The sequence below is a fragment of the Beta vulgaris genome, chromosome 7 (genome assembly GCF_026745355.1).
Source record: "Beta vulgaris subsp. vulgaris cultivar EL10 chromosome 7, EL10.2, whole genome shotgun sequence".
In the NCBI taxonomy this organism is placed as follows: domain Eukaryota; kingdom Viridiplantae; phylum Streptophyta; class Magnoliopsida; order Caryophyllales; family Amaranthaceae; genus Beta; species Beta vulgaris.
In genome coordinates this window covers 38662399-38677916 of record NC_079208.1, presented here as the reverse complement: position 1 = coordinate 38677916, position 15518 = coordinate 38662399, and the positions used below count along the sequence as shown (strand labels likewise).

The following is a 15518-nucleotide window of genomic DNA, read 5'->3' as shown; positions in this document are numbered from 1 at the left end:
ACTTAGCCAGTCTCATTATTTTGATCAAAAAGGCAAGCAAGACTTAACCAGTTTATTGTCTATTAAATGTTGTAATATTACAAATAACGAAAATTGCGCGACAAATGACAAGTTGCAAAATAGTAGTTGTATTCCAATTGATCAAAAGTTACAAAATACAACCAAAAGTTTACAAAATAACATGGTCGAAAGCAAAAATCCAAAAAGCCGACAAGGCAAAAGGCTAAGAAAATAAAATCCTAAAGCAGCTAAGAAGAGGAGCCGGCAGCAGGTTGCTCAACAGCAGGTTGCTCGGCTGGAGGTGGCTCGGTGCTAGCAGCTCCTTCGTCATCGTCAGCCTCATCATCCGAGCTCATCTCTTCAGCCATTTTGGCTTTAATCTCGGCTGCCTCGGCTTCAGCCAACTCCTAATAGCGAGACCAAACTGAATTCCAGTCAGCTTCATGGCAGGAGTCAGCCAACGCTTCCCTGAGCTTGGTGAGCGCCTCGTCCTCGCCCATCTTATGGGAGGATTGGCCCACCTCAGCGCAGAACTCGGTACAGTCATCCGAGGCCTGCCAGGCTTTGAACCACTCCTCCTGGGAGCGGGAAACGGCCGCCTGAGCTTCCTTCAGTTGAGCCTCGGCCGTAGAGAGTTTGAACTTGACCCTCTCCAAGTCGCCCTCGACTCGAGCTAGTTTGGTCTCGGCCGTAACCTTGGCGGACTCAGCGTTTTCTTTGGCCAGGGAAAGGTTGGCCCTCTCCACTTTCCAATCTTCCCTCTCCTGCTTCCAAGTCGCCTCACCCTTGGTGATTGGTGTTGGCCTCCTCCACGAAGCTCGGCCAGACGCTTGGCCTCCTTGGCCTGATAAAGCTCATCGAAGTGCGTCCGAGCCGCCTCTTTCAAGCTCTGGACCTCTTGCACCAGCGCAAGCCAATCCTCAGCTACTTTAGTCATCCGGATGGAAAAATGTAAAACAAAGACCAGTTAGAAGGTAGCAATAAAGAGGTAAAAAGTGGAGTAAAACAAAGATACTTACATCCATCCAGGAGCGAAAGAGCTCGCTCGACTCGTTCTTCCCATTTACCGCGTTGATATGATCTCGGTCGGTTTGGGTGCACAGTATCTCCAGGGCACTGGCGATCCTTTGTTTTTTGTCCGTCTTGGACATCTCAGTAAACGGGACCGGCGCCTCAGATAAGGTCTGCTCGGTATGAGAGGTCCCCTGTGCGTGACTCGGACTGCGCACTGGCTCGAAGTCTTCTGGGTGAAGGGAGATGCGGGTGTTGTCATTCCCAGAAGCCTGGCGAGGGCTGTTCACCTCCACGGAAGGCTCTTGCCTTGCCTTCTTCGCCGAGGCCTCCTTCTCGGCACGAGCCTTCGCCAAGGCTCTTTCTGTCATCTCCACCCTCTCCTCGGTCCGTTCCTTACGCTTCCTCGGCTTAGGGTTGGAAGGGTCCTGAAAAGGATTCCAAAAACCGATAAGTCACAAGAAACCAGCATGTGAGTTACTCGGAGAAAAGAAAGGGATCCGTACCTTGGGTTGAGGAGGCTTGTTGATTTTGTTGGCTTTCATCTCAGCCCTGATCCGAGCGGATTCAGAGCAGCAGAAGTCAATTCGGCCATCTCTTGGTCAGTTTCTTTTATATAAGCTAGAGAAGCTTCTGCAAAAAGAAAAAGACAGTTAGCAAAATGTAGCAAATAAAACAAAAAACAAGTCAACCGGACCCCCTTTTTTGCAGAATTACCCTTGGGAAAGGCCAGGCTCAGACCGAATGCTGCCAGGAAGTGCTCGTCTTTGAAGAGTTTGCAGCTCGGGAGCCAGTTCCCCGCTATAAAAACTTCGCCGCCATCCACTATTTTGGCCTCTAGCTGCATATATATGGCGGCCACGGCTTCCTCCTCCGATAGCTCGGGCACTTTGAAGTTAAGGCAGTGATTGGGGTCGGCAGATGGAGGTACGGTTGGGATGCCCCATTCTCCCCCATAATAGACAAAGGCAAATCCTCGGCGAAACCCCTTTTGAGAGGTGGGTAGGTCGAGGACGGTTCGGTAGCCTCGCCGAGCCTGGAAGCACCACCAACCAGGTCCATGATCCCCGGCAGGCATCTCGAAGAACTTGTACAAATGGCGCCCGAGGGTGAGGGTCGGCTTAACACCGATAAGATCACATATTACCTGGACCGCCAAAATTCCGCCCCAAGAGTTTGGAGAGAGCTGACCCAAGCATAGATTATAGGCGTTCAATATGTCCTTTTCAAACTGGGTCAGCGGGAATCTTAAGCCCATTTCCATTGCCTTGTAATAAAATGCAGTGCATCCGGGCGGTGGAGATAGGATGGTATGGCTAGCATCGGGTCGGACCAGCAAATAGGGGTCCTTTATTTGGAATTTGGCCGCTTGGCCTCGGGCATCCTCCAGTAGGGCTTTTATTAAGGACGGAAGAGGAAACTTCGCTCCCGGTCCGCCTCTGGGGTCGATTTCGGGATACGCGAACCGCCCGGACGTGGAAGCTTCGCCTTCTTCTCCCGGCATAGTTGTCCTAACTACACCATCAGACAAATATTTGTCTAAGTAACTCCTCGAAGAGGGATTGGCCAGGGACACCTCCCAGGGTAGGGGGATGGCACCCTCGGCCTCCTCCTCCTCGGATTGCGAAGGAGTACTCGGGAGGGAAAGCGCCTCAGGCACAGCCGAGGGGCCGGGCAACTTATTAAAGTTGACACCAATACCAGCCCATACCCCTCACCTCCTCGGCTAAATTAAAAGAGGTGAGGAGGAGGTGTCACTGACTCGGACGAGCTCCCCATTATTTATCAACAGAAGGGGGTCGGCCGATTTTATTAAAAGAAGAGAAGAAAAACTTAGTGAAAAACAAAACAAAAGCGTACCTGGTCGGACGAAGAAGATGGAACCCGGACTTAGAGAGAGAAAGAGCTCTAAAAGTAGAGAGAGAAAGAGCAGAAAATCTCAAGATTTGAGAGAGAGAGAGAGAATGAGGAATGGCAAAATCTCTCCTCCTCTCCCTATTTATAAGCAAATTCCTGGGGTTCCGTGTCCCGCGTCAAAACTTGGACCGGGACCTGCGTTTTCGCCACCTTAATGGGCCTCTCAAATGGCCCAAAACTGTTCAAAAGACTCAGCTCCAAGGAATGTCAATCGTCACAAAGGTCATAAATGACCAGAAGTTGAATCGCCACCATGTTTTCAAGCACCCCAATAATCCACCGTTGCCACGTGGCATTTTGGTTTCAAGAAGCTATTAAGTTCACCAGCTCAAGATTGCTAGTTCATCAGCTCAAGGTTACCAGCTCGGTCACTTCAGCCAGTGGTCCAACACCTTAGGCACCGGCTCGGACAAGCATGGGGCTCATTGGCCCCTCATCCGAGCCGCGTCCAACCAACTCGGCCCAAGGAGGCTCTCCTCTTTGGTTGAGCAAGTCTCCTAAGTCCCAGATTGACTTAGCGAGAGCAGGCACCGGCTCGGACAAGCATGGGGCTCATTGGCCCCTCATCCGAGCCGCGTCCAACCAACTCGCCCAAGGAGGCTCTCCTCTTTGGTTGAGCAATCCCTAAGTCCCAGATTGACTTAGCGAGAGCAGGCACCGACTCGGACAAGCATGGGGCTCATTGGCCCCTCATCCGAGCCGCGTCCAATCAACTCGGCCCAAGGAGGCTATCCTCTTTGGTTGAGCAAACCTCCTAAGTCCATGATTGACTTAGTGAGAGCAAGGCACTGGCTCGGACAAGCATGGGGCTCATTGGCCCCTCGTCCGAGCCATGTGTAAGCAGTGCCCTTCCTTTCTTTAACGGCTCGGGTCGGTGCATGCCTCCCTTTTCCTCCCAGGGACTGGGTCGGCACACGCCACCCCTCTCCTTGAGGAGACCGGGTCGGTACATGCCTCCCCTCTCCTCTAGGAGACCGGGTCGGCATATGCCACCCCTCTCCTTGAAGAGACCGGGTCGGCACTTGCCACCCCTCTCCTCAAGGAGACTGGGTCGGCACATGCCACCCCTCTCCTTGAAGAGACCGGGTCGGCACATGCCACCCCTCTCTTTGAAGAGACTGGGTCGGCACATGCCACCCATCTCCTTGAAGAGACTGGGTCAGCACATGCCTTCCTCCTCCTCCAGGAGACCAAGTCAGTCTAGGCTCAGGGTTATCTAGGTTCCGTTACGAACGGGAGACGCTTCAGCAAGGCCTCGATGTCTCCCATTCCAGGCGTGGGGCTAATTGTTTGGGCTTATTTCCTGGGCTAAGCCAGCCAGGGACGGTTCAAGCCCAACAAAGCCTTAAGCCTCCAAAGGGCCCACCTGGAGTAGTGCCTCCCAGCTGTCAGTGCCTTCCAGCTGGCCTACAGTTGGGATATCCCAAGCACTATAAATACTCAACCCCCTCATCAATGAGAAGGTATTGAATTCTTACCTAACAAACCAGAGCATCTCTCTCTAGACTTTATCTCTCTAAGCTTGATCATTGACTTGAGCGTCGGAGAGGCGATCCTGGAACAACCCCCGGGGCAGTCTAACCATTACTTTTGCAGGATTCCGGCGTACGGACTTTGGACTCAGGACATTCAGATCTGACCCGGTATTCCCTAAGAAAAGGAATTAGAACCCTTAATTTCTAGACAGAAACATTACTGATTATATACTCCTCTAAAATAAGTTAATGATGATATAATTGACGAGGAATTATGTTGATTTATATATGAATAAATTAGAAGCTTATTGCTAATTTTAGGTCGGGTTGAAACTGGGTTTTAGGTTGGGTTGTACTGAGTCGGGTGGAAAATCGATTGGGTGGTAACTAGGTCGGGTGGTAATCGGGTCGGGTGACAACTTAGTCGGGTAGAAACTAGGTGGGTTTAAGTGGGTCATTGGTGGGTGAAGTTGGGTGCGGGTTAATTTTGGGTCAGAAACAGGTTGGGTCTGGGTCGTTCTTCACGGGTCCAACTGGGCACGGGTCCAATTTGGGTTGGCCCAGTATGGTTTGGGCTTCCAAATTCCATGGGTCCAACTAGGCACGGGTAGACGCTGGGTCGGAATGGGTCGATTTTTCAGCCTTCCACTCTTGACTCGGAACAGGTTGGGTTTGGGTCGGATACGGGTTCACTCGTGGGTCGGCCTAGTTTTTAACACCTTTAAGGCCAGCAATGGGAAACATAGTTCCCGATTCTATTGTATCCTCATCCTTGAACTCAATCTTTGGTTCATTTTGACTATTTATGGAGTCTAGACGGGGAAATCTACATTGGATAAGTCCCTAATTTGTCCCTATGATTTTCCAATATCCAATTAGGTTTATGATTCTTTCTTTAAAGAATTGGTGGAGACTTCAAAATGTTTTCATTACAAAAAACCTTTACAGTGGGATAGTCAAATCTAATACGTGCTCATCACGCTTAGGCAAAATAAAAACACTCCTACAATTTGGTGACTCCACTGGGGAGGATTTTTAAAAGAATTAATTTTTTTTAATGAGTGGGTGAAACTCGAAAAATACGATTCATACTCTTTACATGCATTAGAATGACATTACAATTTTGCATATACATGGCTTTTGTTCAGCCCCTATAAGGATAATCTACCTTGATGTTCTATGTGGACAATTTTTTTTTGGTGATTGCTGTTTTCAATGATCACAGTCATTAGTCTTGTTGACAAGATCGATGTACCTGTATGTTTGGATTGAAATTTGGTTAAAGGCAGTAGTTCAAGGTTTCTAGACACTATATATTTTAATTTTATTTTTATTTTTGATGGAAAGGTTACTAGACACTTTTAATAGATTGGTTTTGGTCTAATATCGATTAGATTCATCATTCATATCCCTGAAACTCATTCTTTGGGAACTAAACCAGATTCTATGCTTGGGTATTTCGACTATACTTGATGCTCCTACATGGGTGTTGACTCTTGACAATTTTTTGTGAATTGATAACATATCTTGGCTGCTGATGCCTATTTCGTCAATGTGACACTAATGGCTTAGTGTGATTAACATCAGACAGTGAATTTGTGCATATCTGATTTCAAGTGCTATAAGATTTCTACTGTTGCTCTCAATTTATCAACAATTACATGCTTGCAGACTACGTGTTCGAGTACTCTTTGTTGGTTGCCTTGTCGTATCTGCTTTGCAGTATGAGCTTTGTAAATGGTGTGGTGGATTCAATTAATCCTCCACTTCATGTATCCCGAGATCTTTTTCAAGAAAGCAGAATCGTAAGGCCTACTTCCCAGTTTGTCCATGTTTATTTTTTATTGATGTTTTCATCTTCTATTTGTATTATCCATCCTTTCAAAATGATGTACTGTCATTGGTCTGATTTTAATCTTCTGTTGATGCAGGTAAGATTCATGAGAAAAAGGCTAGTAAGAAAAACATTCGACATGATTCAAGAGCTATCTGAGAGCGAAAGTAAAGAGGTTAGCTATATACAAATGGTGAGTTTCCCCCCTTTCTAAGAAGCTTTCTCTCAAACTATTTTGTGAATGTTTTAGGACTACAAAAGATTTTGGGAGAACTTTGGGAAGTTTGTAAAACTGGGATGTATAGAGGACAGTGGAAATCACAGACGAATCACACCTCTATTGCGCTTCAGCTCGTCAAAAAGGAGGATGTGATAAGTTCAGATGATTATGTTGAAAATATGTGCGAGAACCAGAATGCTATTTGCTACTTGGCAACGTACAACCTCAAAAGTGCATATACAACTCCATTCTTGGAGAAGTTGTCACAAAAGGGCCCTGCATAAGGTATGTTTTACCTCTGTTTTAAATGTATCTAGCTCTGATAATTAGAGTGATCGTACGACAAACTTGTACCCAATTTATTGGGACTTGGGAGAAGCTAATTCGAGTATATAATTAGAATATTCATGAACAGAATTGTTGATTTAAACCCTGATATGATAAAATATATGATACTTCTACCTTATTGTTTTACCAAATTTGTTTGATGTTTTGCAAACATTGTAGCATTTGTTCTCATTGGTAATCACCGGACAGGTTCTATTATTAATTGAGCCTATAGGTGAAATTGCTATCCAGAACCTACAGACATACAAAGAGAAGAAGTTTGTTGATATCAGCGAGGAAGACCTAAAACTTGGTAAGAATGTTTTTCAAGTATCAGGCAGTTGATCTTGCTTTTGCTGAATACTTCCCATACAGTGGCAATCTTCCCCTAGGAATTCAATATTTTGTGATTGGATGAAGCAATGGCTTGGTGGTAAGGTCGCAAAGGTTTAAGTCTCATCTCAACTCGTCTTGCCTCATCCCCTTGTGTGCTCATTTCAGGGATGTTTCGATGGTCTGCAAACATAGGGAGGTATGCTAATTGACTGGTGGTCTCATCTATTATACTTCATATCTATTATATATTAGATTTGGTGGCCTCATCTTGCAATTAGTGATATCTTAACTTTACATGTTGTCTATAATTGACAGGCTTGATTTCAATTTTGATGCATAGGCTGCCTGCAGTGATGCAGAGGAGAGCACTGAGGCTAAAAAGCTGTCGACCTCCTGTATGAAAAGGCCCTTGTATCCAGTGGTTTCACGGTGAGTTGCTAAATAACCTTACAAATAGTGAATCAAAGCTTTGTTGCAGTCTCTTGTGATTAACATGATATGCATGATGATTGCAGCCCGACAGCCCTGCTGACTCGGGAAACAAGATTTATGAAATGATGACAATGGCCCTCGGAGTAGGATGGGGCAGATTAGATGAAGGATCAGTAAAGTCATCAGATTCAGATGCATGTGCGAGTGCAACTGCAGCCTCAGATGCCCAAGTGGTTGATGAGAGGATCCGAGTCGCTGTACTGTTTAGTAGATCGAACATCTTTGCTTCAAATTTTACTTATTTATGGGAGTACGTGTACCTCTTTAGCAAGTTGAATGGAAGAGGGCGGGATAGGTAGACATGTTACAGTACAGTGCATTCTTGTTGAATGAGAATCGATTGCTTGTGAGTTTCTTGGTGAGATATTAATATAGCCAGGGGAAAGCTTAGATTTAGAAGAGGAGAGAATCATATAATGTTTTATACGACTCCTTACATACAAAAGCATGCTTAATGTGTTTCGCAAAAGATAATGAAATTATGACAAATTGACATTACAATTTCCAAATTATTGTCAAAGCTTGTTTCACAATTAATTAATATGTTTGGGTTCACTTCATGGACACATAAATGACAATGGCCATCAAAAATTAAAATTAGGTTGTTTCAACTAAATCCCCTGATCATCGAATAAACTACCTGCATTGAAAAGGTACGTGCCACCTTTTATTAGTCGCCTCTTAGTCCCAGGGACAGGAACCGACAATAGTATGTGCTGGTCAACTGCAATCTATTCTGATTAGAAGGTGAGAAGGTCATAATCAAATTGCTTGCTGAGGCTATGCCATTTATTAGTCAATTTCAAAGCTACTTATTTCACAACAAGCACACGCACACCTATTTATTCTAGGTAACTTAAACTTTTAGCACTTACTCATCTAACTTAAATGTATTTAACATGTGTCACAATCTATGCTTTTGGATTGAACTTAACTGAATTGTAGTTATAAAATTAAATTGAATTGAACGAAATTGAAATTAACTAGAATTAAAGGTTCACGAAATCTTCATCAAAGCTATCAAAATTAATCACGAATGTGACATAAAAAAAGAACAAGTTTGATATTTTAATACTGCAATTATTATAACTGAGCGACCATGACAGGTTTATAAACCTTACAAGTTACAACTAGTGTTTAAGATAAAATACATGTCAAAATCACAAGTTGAACCCTGATTTTTTAATGCAATTAACCAATATACTCCCTCCGTCCTCTATTAGTTTACCCCTTTCTTTTGCACAAAATTTTAGGAGAAATAGTGTTGTGGGTCATAAAAGGAAGAGAAACTATTATTTATGTTAAAGTTGAATGTATGTGTGATGAAAAGTGTGTGGTCCCATTCCAAAAACAGCCAAAAAAAGAAAGGGGTAAACTAATAAGGGACACCCTTAAAAGGAATACGGGTAAACTAATAGAGGACGGAGGGAGTATATGTTTTCTTCGTAAACTAATATAAATATTCCGCACGTCTTTTGAGGGGGAGATTTGACGATGTAAATGAGCAAATTAATGAAAATACTTTTAACACAACTAACTTTTAATTGCTCATTTACATCGTTAAGTCTCTTCCTCAAAAATACGCGCCAAAAGCACTTGTTGCGTTAACTAGTTTCCAGAGGAAGTATATATATTCCCATGTATCTTGTAAATAAAAATCAATGAGCAGAAATGAAAGAAAAAAAACTTCAAAGGATGTAATCTGAACAACAAAACAAGTTCAGTTTAGCCCAATTACATCTTATCTTCACAACCTTGGATAATCATCTGAGAAATCTCTATAGAAGATCTCACATAGTAGGATTGAATTGTTGGCGATAAATAGATGCCGAAAGATATCTTAATCGCAAGTGATCAGCAAAAAAACCGAATTCTTCCCAGGTTTGTTTTTGTCAAAAATTGTCTCACCAATCTAATAACAGCAAGGGAAATTTCCAGGTGAACAGCATGTCCACAGTCAGGAACTTCCACTGCTTCGTAATTTGTAGCTTGACCTAAAACACGACAGATATTGTGACTAATTAATATTCTTGAATTTGACATCTTTTACTCCAACAACAAAGAAAAGTGGTGTCTTGCAATGTTTTAAGTCTTCCCATAGTGACCTGTGAACAAAAACAAAACTGCTTTTTGACTAAGTCTTCTTTAATAAGCGCATGCTTCTTTGAAATATCTGCTAGACTTCTTTATGTATCCAAGATCGCCATCTGACTCTCCTTAGCTGTCCTCCAGGTAACTGCAATGGAGACCTTACCTGCGACCACTAGCTTAGGCAAATATTAGGACATAACACTGGTAATTGCAAGAGATAAGAACAACATTGAAATCTATGAGGAGTGCGGCCAAGTATGGCTTTTGTCAACTTATTTGTGGCAATTATGGCATCTAGTTTGGCACATACATCTATAGAGTTAACAGTTAAGTAATTGAAATTAGCAAACAGAAGTGAAAGACCTAGTTAAAATACCATTTTAAAAGCCCTTAAACATGACACATGCTTGGGCTTCTACTAAATGCAAATGGCACTATGGCAGACTTTACATCGGAAATACACCTTTTAAACACAAAACCACATATGTATGTGTAGTTGTGTGGGTTTAATTTATTTACACATTGTGTTTCCGAATCAACAATGTATCCTGAAGCAATGACGTCTCAGTTTCGCCTTTATCATCGCACAGAGTAAGGATATCTCGTCAGAATCAGAACAAAAGTACTCACATCATCATCACTATCGTCAACAGGAAGATGGATAATATCACTACTTGTAATATCAACGCGGAATGAACTACTATGTCATCATCTTTATTACAGTATTTGAGTTTATTTTTGGGGAAGTAGGAGGGTAGCCAGGATCATTGACGTTCCCATGTAACAGGGGAACATTGTCCATGATTCCAAGCAAAGAGAAGAAGAAAGAAAGCAAGAAGCTAAGCTAAGCAGCAATATGTGTAAAATTATTATTGACTTGACTCTCCTAAGATTATTACTATACCTATAAAACTGTATATAGTGTGGACAAATAATAATAATTATACACAGATAATGCTACCTGAAATCTGAATCAGATAGATGTTACCAAATACGGAGTTTTTATTAGCTGAATTCTATTTAATTTTTCAGCAAGTTAAGTCAGGATGCCAGCCTACTTGCTTTAAAGCTATACTATGTACAGTAGCAAATAGATTAAAGAAAAACAATATTGACTTTAGCTTACTTTTTTACCTTTAGTGAAATTGTACTTGTAATGCTGGATTACGCACTCGGACTGAATGGCGGGGGAAGAAGTTCTGAAACATCGGGGCCGGATCGAATCCAGCATTGAGGTGCAGGATGCTATCAACCCGTTCTCGTCTGGAATACCCGATTACACAACAGATTAGAAATCTAGCAAATAATACTAAAATAACACATATTAAAGGCAAACAAAAAAGAAAAAGAAAATATTTCCTATCTCTCGTGAACCCTAAAAAGATAGTAAACCCTAGGTGTCACGTAGAGCATTATTCCTCTACTATCCATAAAATTCTGTTTAGTAGTGTATGAAGACTTTATAATGGGGCATTACCTACAGCGATGGGGCTGAATAGGAGATTGGATACAATCTTGCCTTTATGTCCGCGTTGCAGATTGGAGACGGAGGATGAAGTACATGCTATTTAGCGTAGCCGGTTTGCGGTCAATGTTTGGAAGACCTTAGAGCTGGACAGATGGTTTAATGAGCAAGGTTATTACAATATGGCTGAGTGGCTTTGTTGGGTTTTTAATAGTTTTAATAGGGAGGAATGTGCAAGGATCATGATGGTAGCTTGGTCTATTTGGAATCAAAGGAATCTGATTGTGCAGGGAGACCAAGAGTGCTGCCCAAATGAAGTTAAAGAGAGGGCCTTGGCATTACTGGACGCTTATATCGAGTGCAATGATGTTCGTTTTATAAAATGCGTGCCAAATATGAATAGGGGAGGGCTCAGCTGGACACCACCACCTCGCGGCACACTGAAGGTGAATACTAATGGGGCGATGTAGGGAGTAGAGGGTACTGGCATGGGCGTGGTGGTACGTGATTGTGAGGGACTGGTTGTGCGAGCTGCGTGTAGAAAAGTTAGGCAGAAAATGGACGTGGCTATTGCGGAGGCGAGGACAATAATTTTGGGAGTGCAGTTGGCTTTGCAATGTGGAGCAAGATGCGTGGAGGTAGAAGGAGATTCATTGCTTGTTATCAACAGAGTTAATCGTAGGAGCAAGTAAAAGAATTCTCTACAGTTTTATATTAATGAAATTCTTGAGCTTTGTAATGAGTTTGATTGTATTTCTTTTAAGCATATAGTTAGGGAGGTTAATGTTGTTGATCATGAGTTGGCACATCTTAAACCCATTAGTTACTCTACTAGAAAGTTACAATTAACCCAAAAGGACATAAAAATAACAATCCATAAAAAAGTTGCACCATATTTTATGTACGAGCTATAATTGTAAATATTAGCAACAAAAACAAACCAAATAAAAATAATTAAAATTTGAGAAGCATAAAGGATCAAGATTAGACAACAAAGGCATGTTATCCTTGTTATGAGAATCATCACTGTGAATATATTTTGTGCTACCAATTTTTCGCCCAATTCAAGGGGAATGTTTCTAGTTTCTAAGACAAAGCAAATTAACTTGGCTTTGAAGATTTGTCTTAAATCTCTAGGATGATGAGGAGCAGTTAGTTGAGATCATAAAATTGAAGAGTAGTTTTTTTTTTCCTTTTTTCTAATTTCTTTAATTTAATTAAGGTGTTAGTTACCTTTATGCCCCATGCTATTTTGCTAATCATATTATCTTACAAGGACATATTGGGAATTTCATGTGGACAACATGGTGCCACATGAATTCCTTTATATTGTACAGATAAAATTAAAATAATATAGTTTATATTTACTCACTATTCTGGATGTAGCAGGAAGAGTTGGGCCGACAAGGTGTACGAAGGATGGATGTGCTCAACAAAAGAGACCTCGTGCTGGGAAGGAAAAACGTAGTTCGGGAGGGAGGACTTCACCTCGATCCCACCTGGAGGCTGGAGCATATATCTCGTATAGGTAATCAAGCTGAAACTCCGAGATGGTCGGGGTGTAATCAACACTCGAAGAGCAGCTGATGAACACATGCGAGGGACCCTGCATGGCCAAAGGCCTAGCTTCCTTGTTCACATGATCGGTGAGGCTGAAATACACCTGGTCAGTGGTACCCGCATCCTGAGGTCGGGCGTGGAAGCCTTGCAACAAAATCTCGTTCAAAGCCCGGGTGTCCCACCTGAAAATGTGTTTAAAATCATTGCGCAATTTCCTGGTAGATAATGCGGGGCAGTGGAGGGTGAGACCAATCATGATTAGCTTCAACCACAACAACGTTGTAGATCTCGACGGTCATTGCCATGTATTCAAGCTGGAGCTCATCAATTGCGTTCTCCGAATGGGGAGTCAAAGCAAGAGGCAACCCCGCTCCAGGGGATTTGGTGGAATAGGTGGTGTAGCAGCCATGTCTGCATGCCCGTTTATGATATTTTGGAGTCTAAGGGCGAACCTACATATTATTGCCCTAATTTGGTCCAAGTTATTGAATGTTTGATTTTTGGTCCAGACCGAAAAAAAATATTTGGTCTGCATTTTTTGAAATTTTGATTTTCAGTCCAAATGCGAATAATTTACTTTTTTTGACTTACATAATTTCTATAGAAAATTTAAGTTTACATCATTTTTATGCATTTTATACATGTATTCATTTAACTTGAAATTCATGTACATTTGGCTTGTTGGCAATGTAAATATTCGCACATTTTTCACCATACACTAAAACACAATCTATCATCTTCTATTTCACTTTCGATCCCTGTCACCACCGCATCACGACACCGTGGTCGTGATTATTATCGACTTAACTCTCCTAAGATTATTACTATACCCATAAAACTGTATATAATGTGGACAAATAATAATAATTATACATAGATTATAAGTTAGCTTTATGATGCTATCTGAAATCTGAATTAGATAGATGTTACTAACTACGGAGTTTATTAGCTTCATTCTATTTAATTTTTTAGGAAGCTAAGTCAGTAGGCCAGCCTACTTGCTTTAAAACTGTACTACGTACAATAGCAAATGGATTAAAGAAAGATTACAATATTGACTTTAGCGTACTTTTTTACCTTTAGTGAAATTGTACTTGTAATGCTGGATTACGCACTCGGACTAAATGGTGGGGGAAGAAGTTCTGAAATATCTGGGCCGGGTCGAATCCAGCATTGAGGTGCAGGATGCTGTCAACCCGCTCTCGTCTGGAATACCTGATTACACAACAGATTAGCAAACTAGCAAATAATAAAATTTGAGAAGCATAAAGCATCAAGATTAGACAATAGAGTCAAATTCTACTTGTTATAAGAATCATCACTGTGGATATATTTCGTGCTACCAACCCAATTCAAGGGGAATGTTTCTAGTTTGTAAGACAAACTGCTTGCTAGGATTTGTCTTAAATCTCTAGGATTATGAGGAGCAGTTAGTTGAGATCATAAAATTAAAGAGTAGTTTTTTTTCCCTTTTTCTAATTTCTTTCATTTAATTAAGGTGTTAGTTACCTTTATGCCCCATGCTATTTTGCTAATCATATTATCTTACAAGGACATATTGGGAATTTCATGTGGACAACATGGTGCCACATGAATTCCTTTATATTGTAGAGATAAAATTAAAATAATATAGTTTATATTTACTCACTGTTCTGGATGTAGCAGGAAGAGCTGGGCCGACAAGATGTAAGAATGATGGATGTGCTCAACAAAAGAGACCTCGTGCTGGGAAGGAAAAGCGTACTCCGGGAGGGAGGACATCACCTCGATTCCACCTGGAGCATATATCTCGTATCGGTAAGCAAGCTGAAACTCTGAGACGTTCGGGGTGTAATCGACACTCGAACAGCAACTGATGAACACATGCGGGGGAACCTGCATGGCGAAAGGCCTAGCGCCCCTGTTCACATGATCGGTGAGGCTGAAATACACCTGATCAGTGGTCCCGCATCCTGAGGTCGGGCGTGGAAGCCTTGCAACAAAATCTCGTTCAAAGCCCAGGTGTCCCACATGAAAATGTGTTTAAAATGAGTGTGCAAGGTCCTGGTAGACAATGCGGGGCAGTGGAGGGTGAGACCAATCATGATTAGCGTCAACCACAACAACGTTGTAGATCTCGACGGTCATTGCCATGTATTCAAGCTGGAGCTCATCAATTGCGATCTCCGAATGGGGGGTCAAAGCAAGAGGCAACCCCGCACCAGGGGGAATTTAGTGGAATAGGTGGTGCAGAAGCCATGTCTGCATTCCCGTTTATGATATTTTGGAGTCTAAGGGCGAACCTACATATTATGGCCCTATTTAGGTCCAAGTTTTTGAATGTTTGATTTTTGGTCCAGACAGAAAAAAATATTTGGTCTGCATTTTTTGAAATTTTGATTTTCAGTTCAAATGCGAATAATTTACTTTTTTGACTTACATAATTTCTTAGAAAATTTAAGTTTATATTATTTTTATGCATTTTATACATGTATTCATTTAGCTTGTTGTTCATGTACATTTGACTTGTTAGCAATGTAAATATTCGCACATTTTTACCATACACCAAAATATAACCTAGCATCTTCTATTTCACTTCCAATCTCTGTCACCACCGCATCACGACACCGTATCGGTAAAACTAAAATAATAGAGATAAAACTAAAATAATACAGTTTAGACTTACTCACTGTTCTGGATGTAACAGGAAGAGCTGGGGAGACAAGATGTAAGAATGATGGATGTGCTCAACAAAAGAGACCTCGTGCTGGGAAAGAAAAGCGTAGTCCAGGAGGGAGGACTTCACCTTGA

The 15518-nt window shown here is 42.1% G+C and overlaps 1 protein-coding gene across 1 annotated transcript; it reads left to right on the top strand.

The window, feature by feature from the left end:
* Positions 1 to 5436: 5436 nt before the first annotated feature.
* LOC130589538 (uncharacterized) lies at positions 5437 to 15518 on the top strand. Its single transcript, XM_057390815.1, is given in 11 exon segments — positions 5437 to 6208; positions 6335 to 6412; positions 6488 to 6596; positions 6599 to 6736; positions 6993 to 7097; positions 7436 to 7515; positions 7636 to 7809; positions 11459 to 11614; positions 12558 to 12696; positions 14394 to 14525; positions 15415 to 15518. Coding segments are annotated over 11 exon segments (1359 nt in total). The 5' UTR covers positions 5437 to 6064.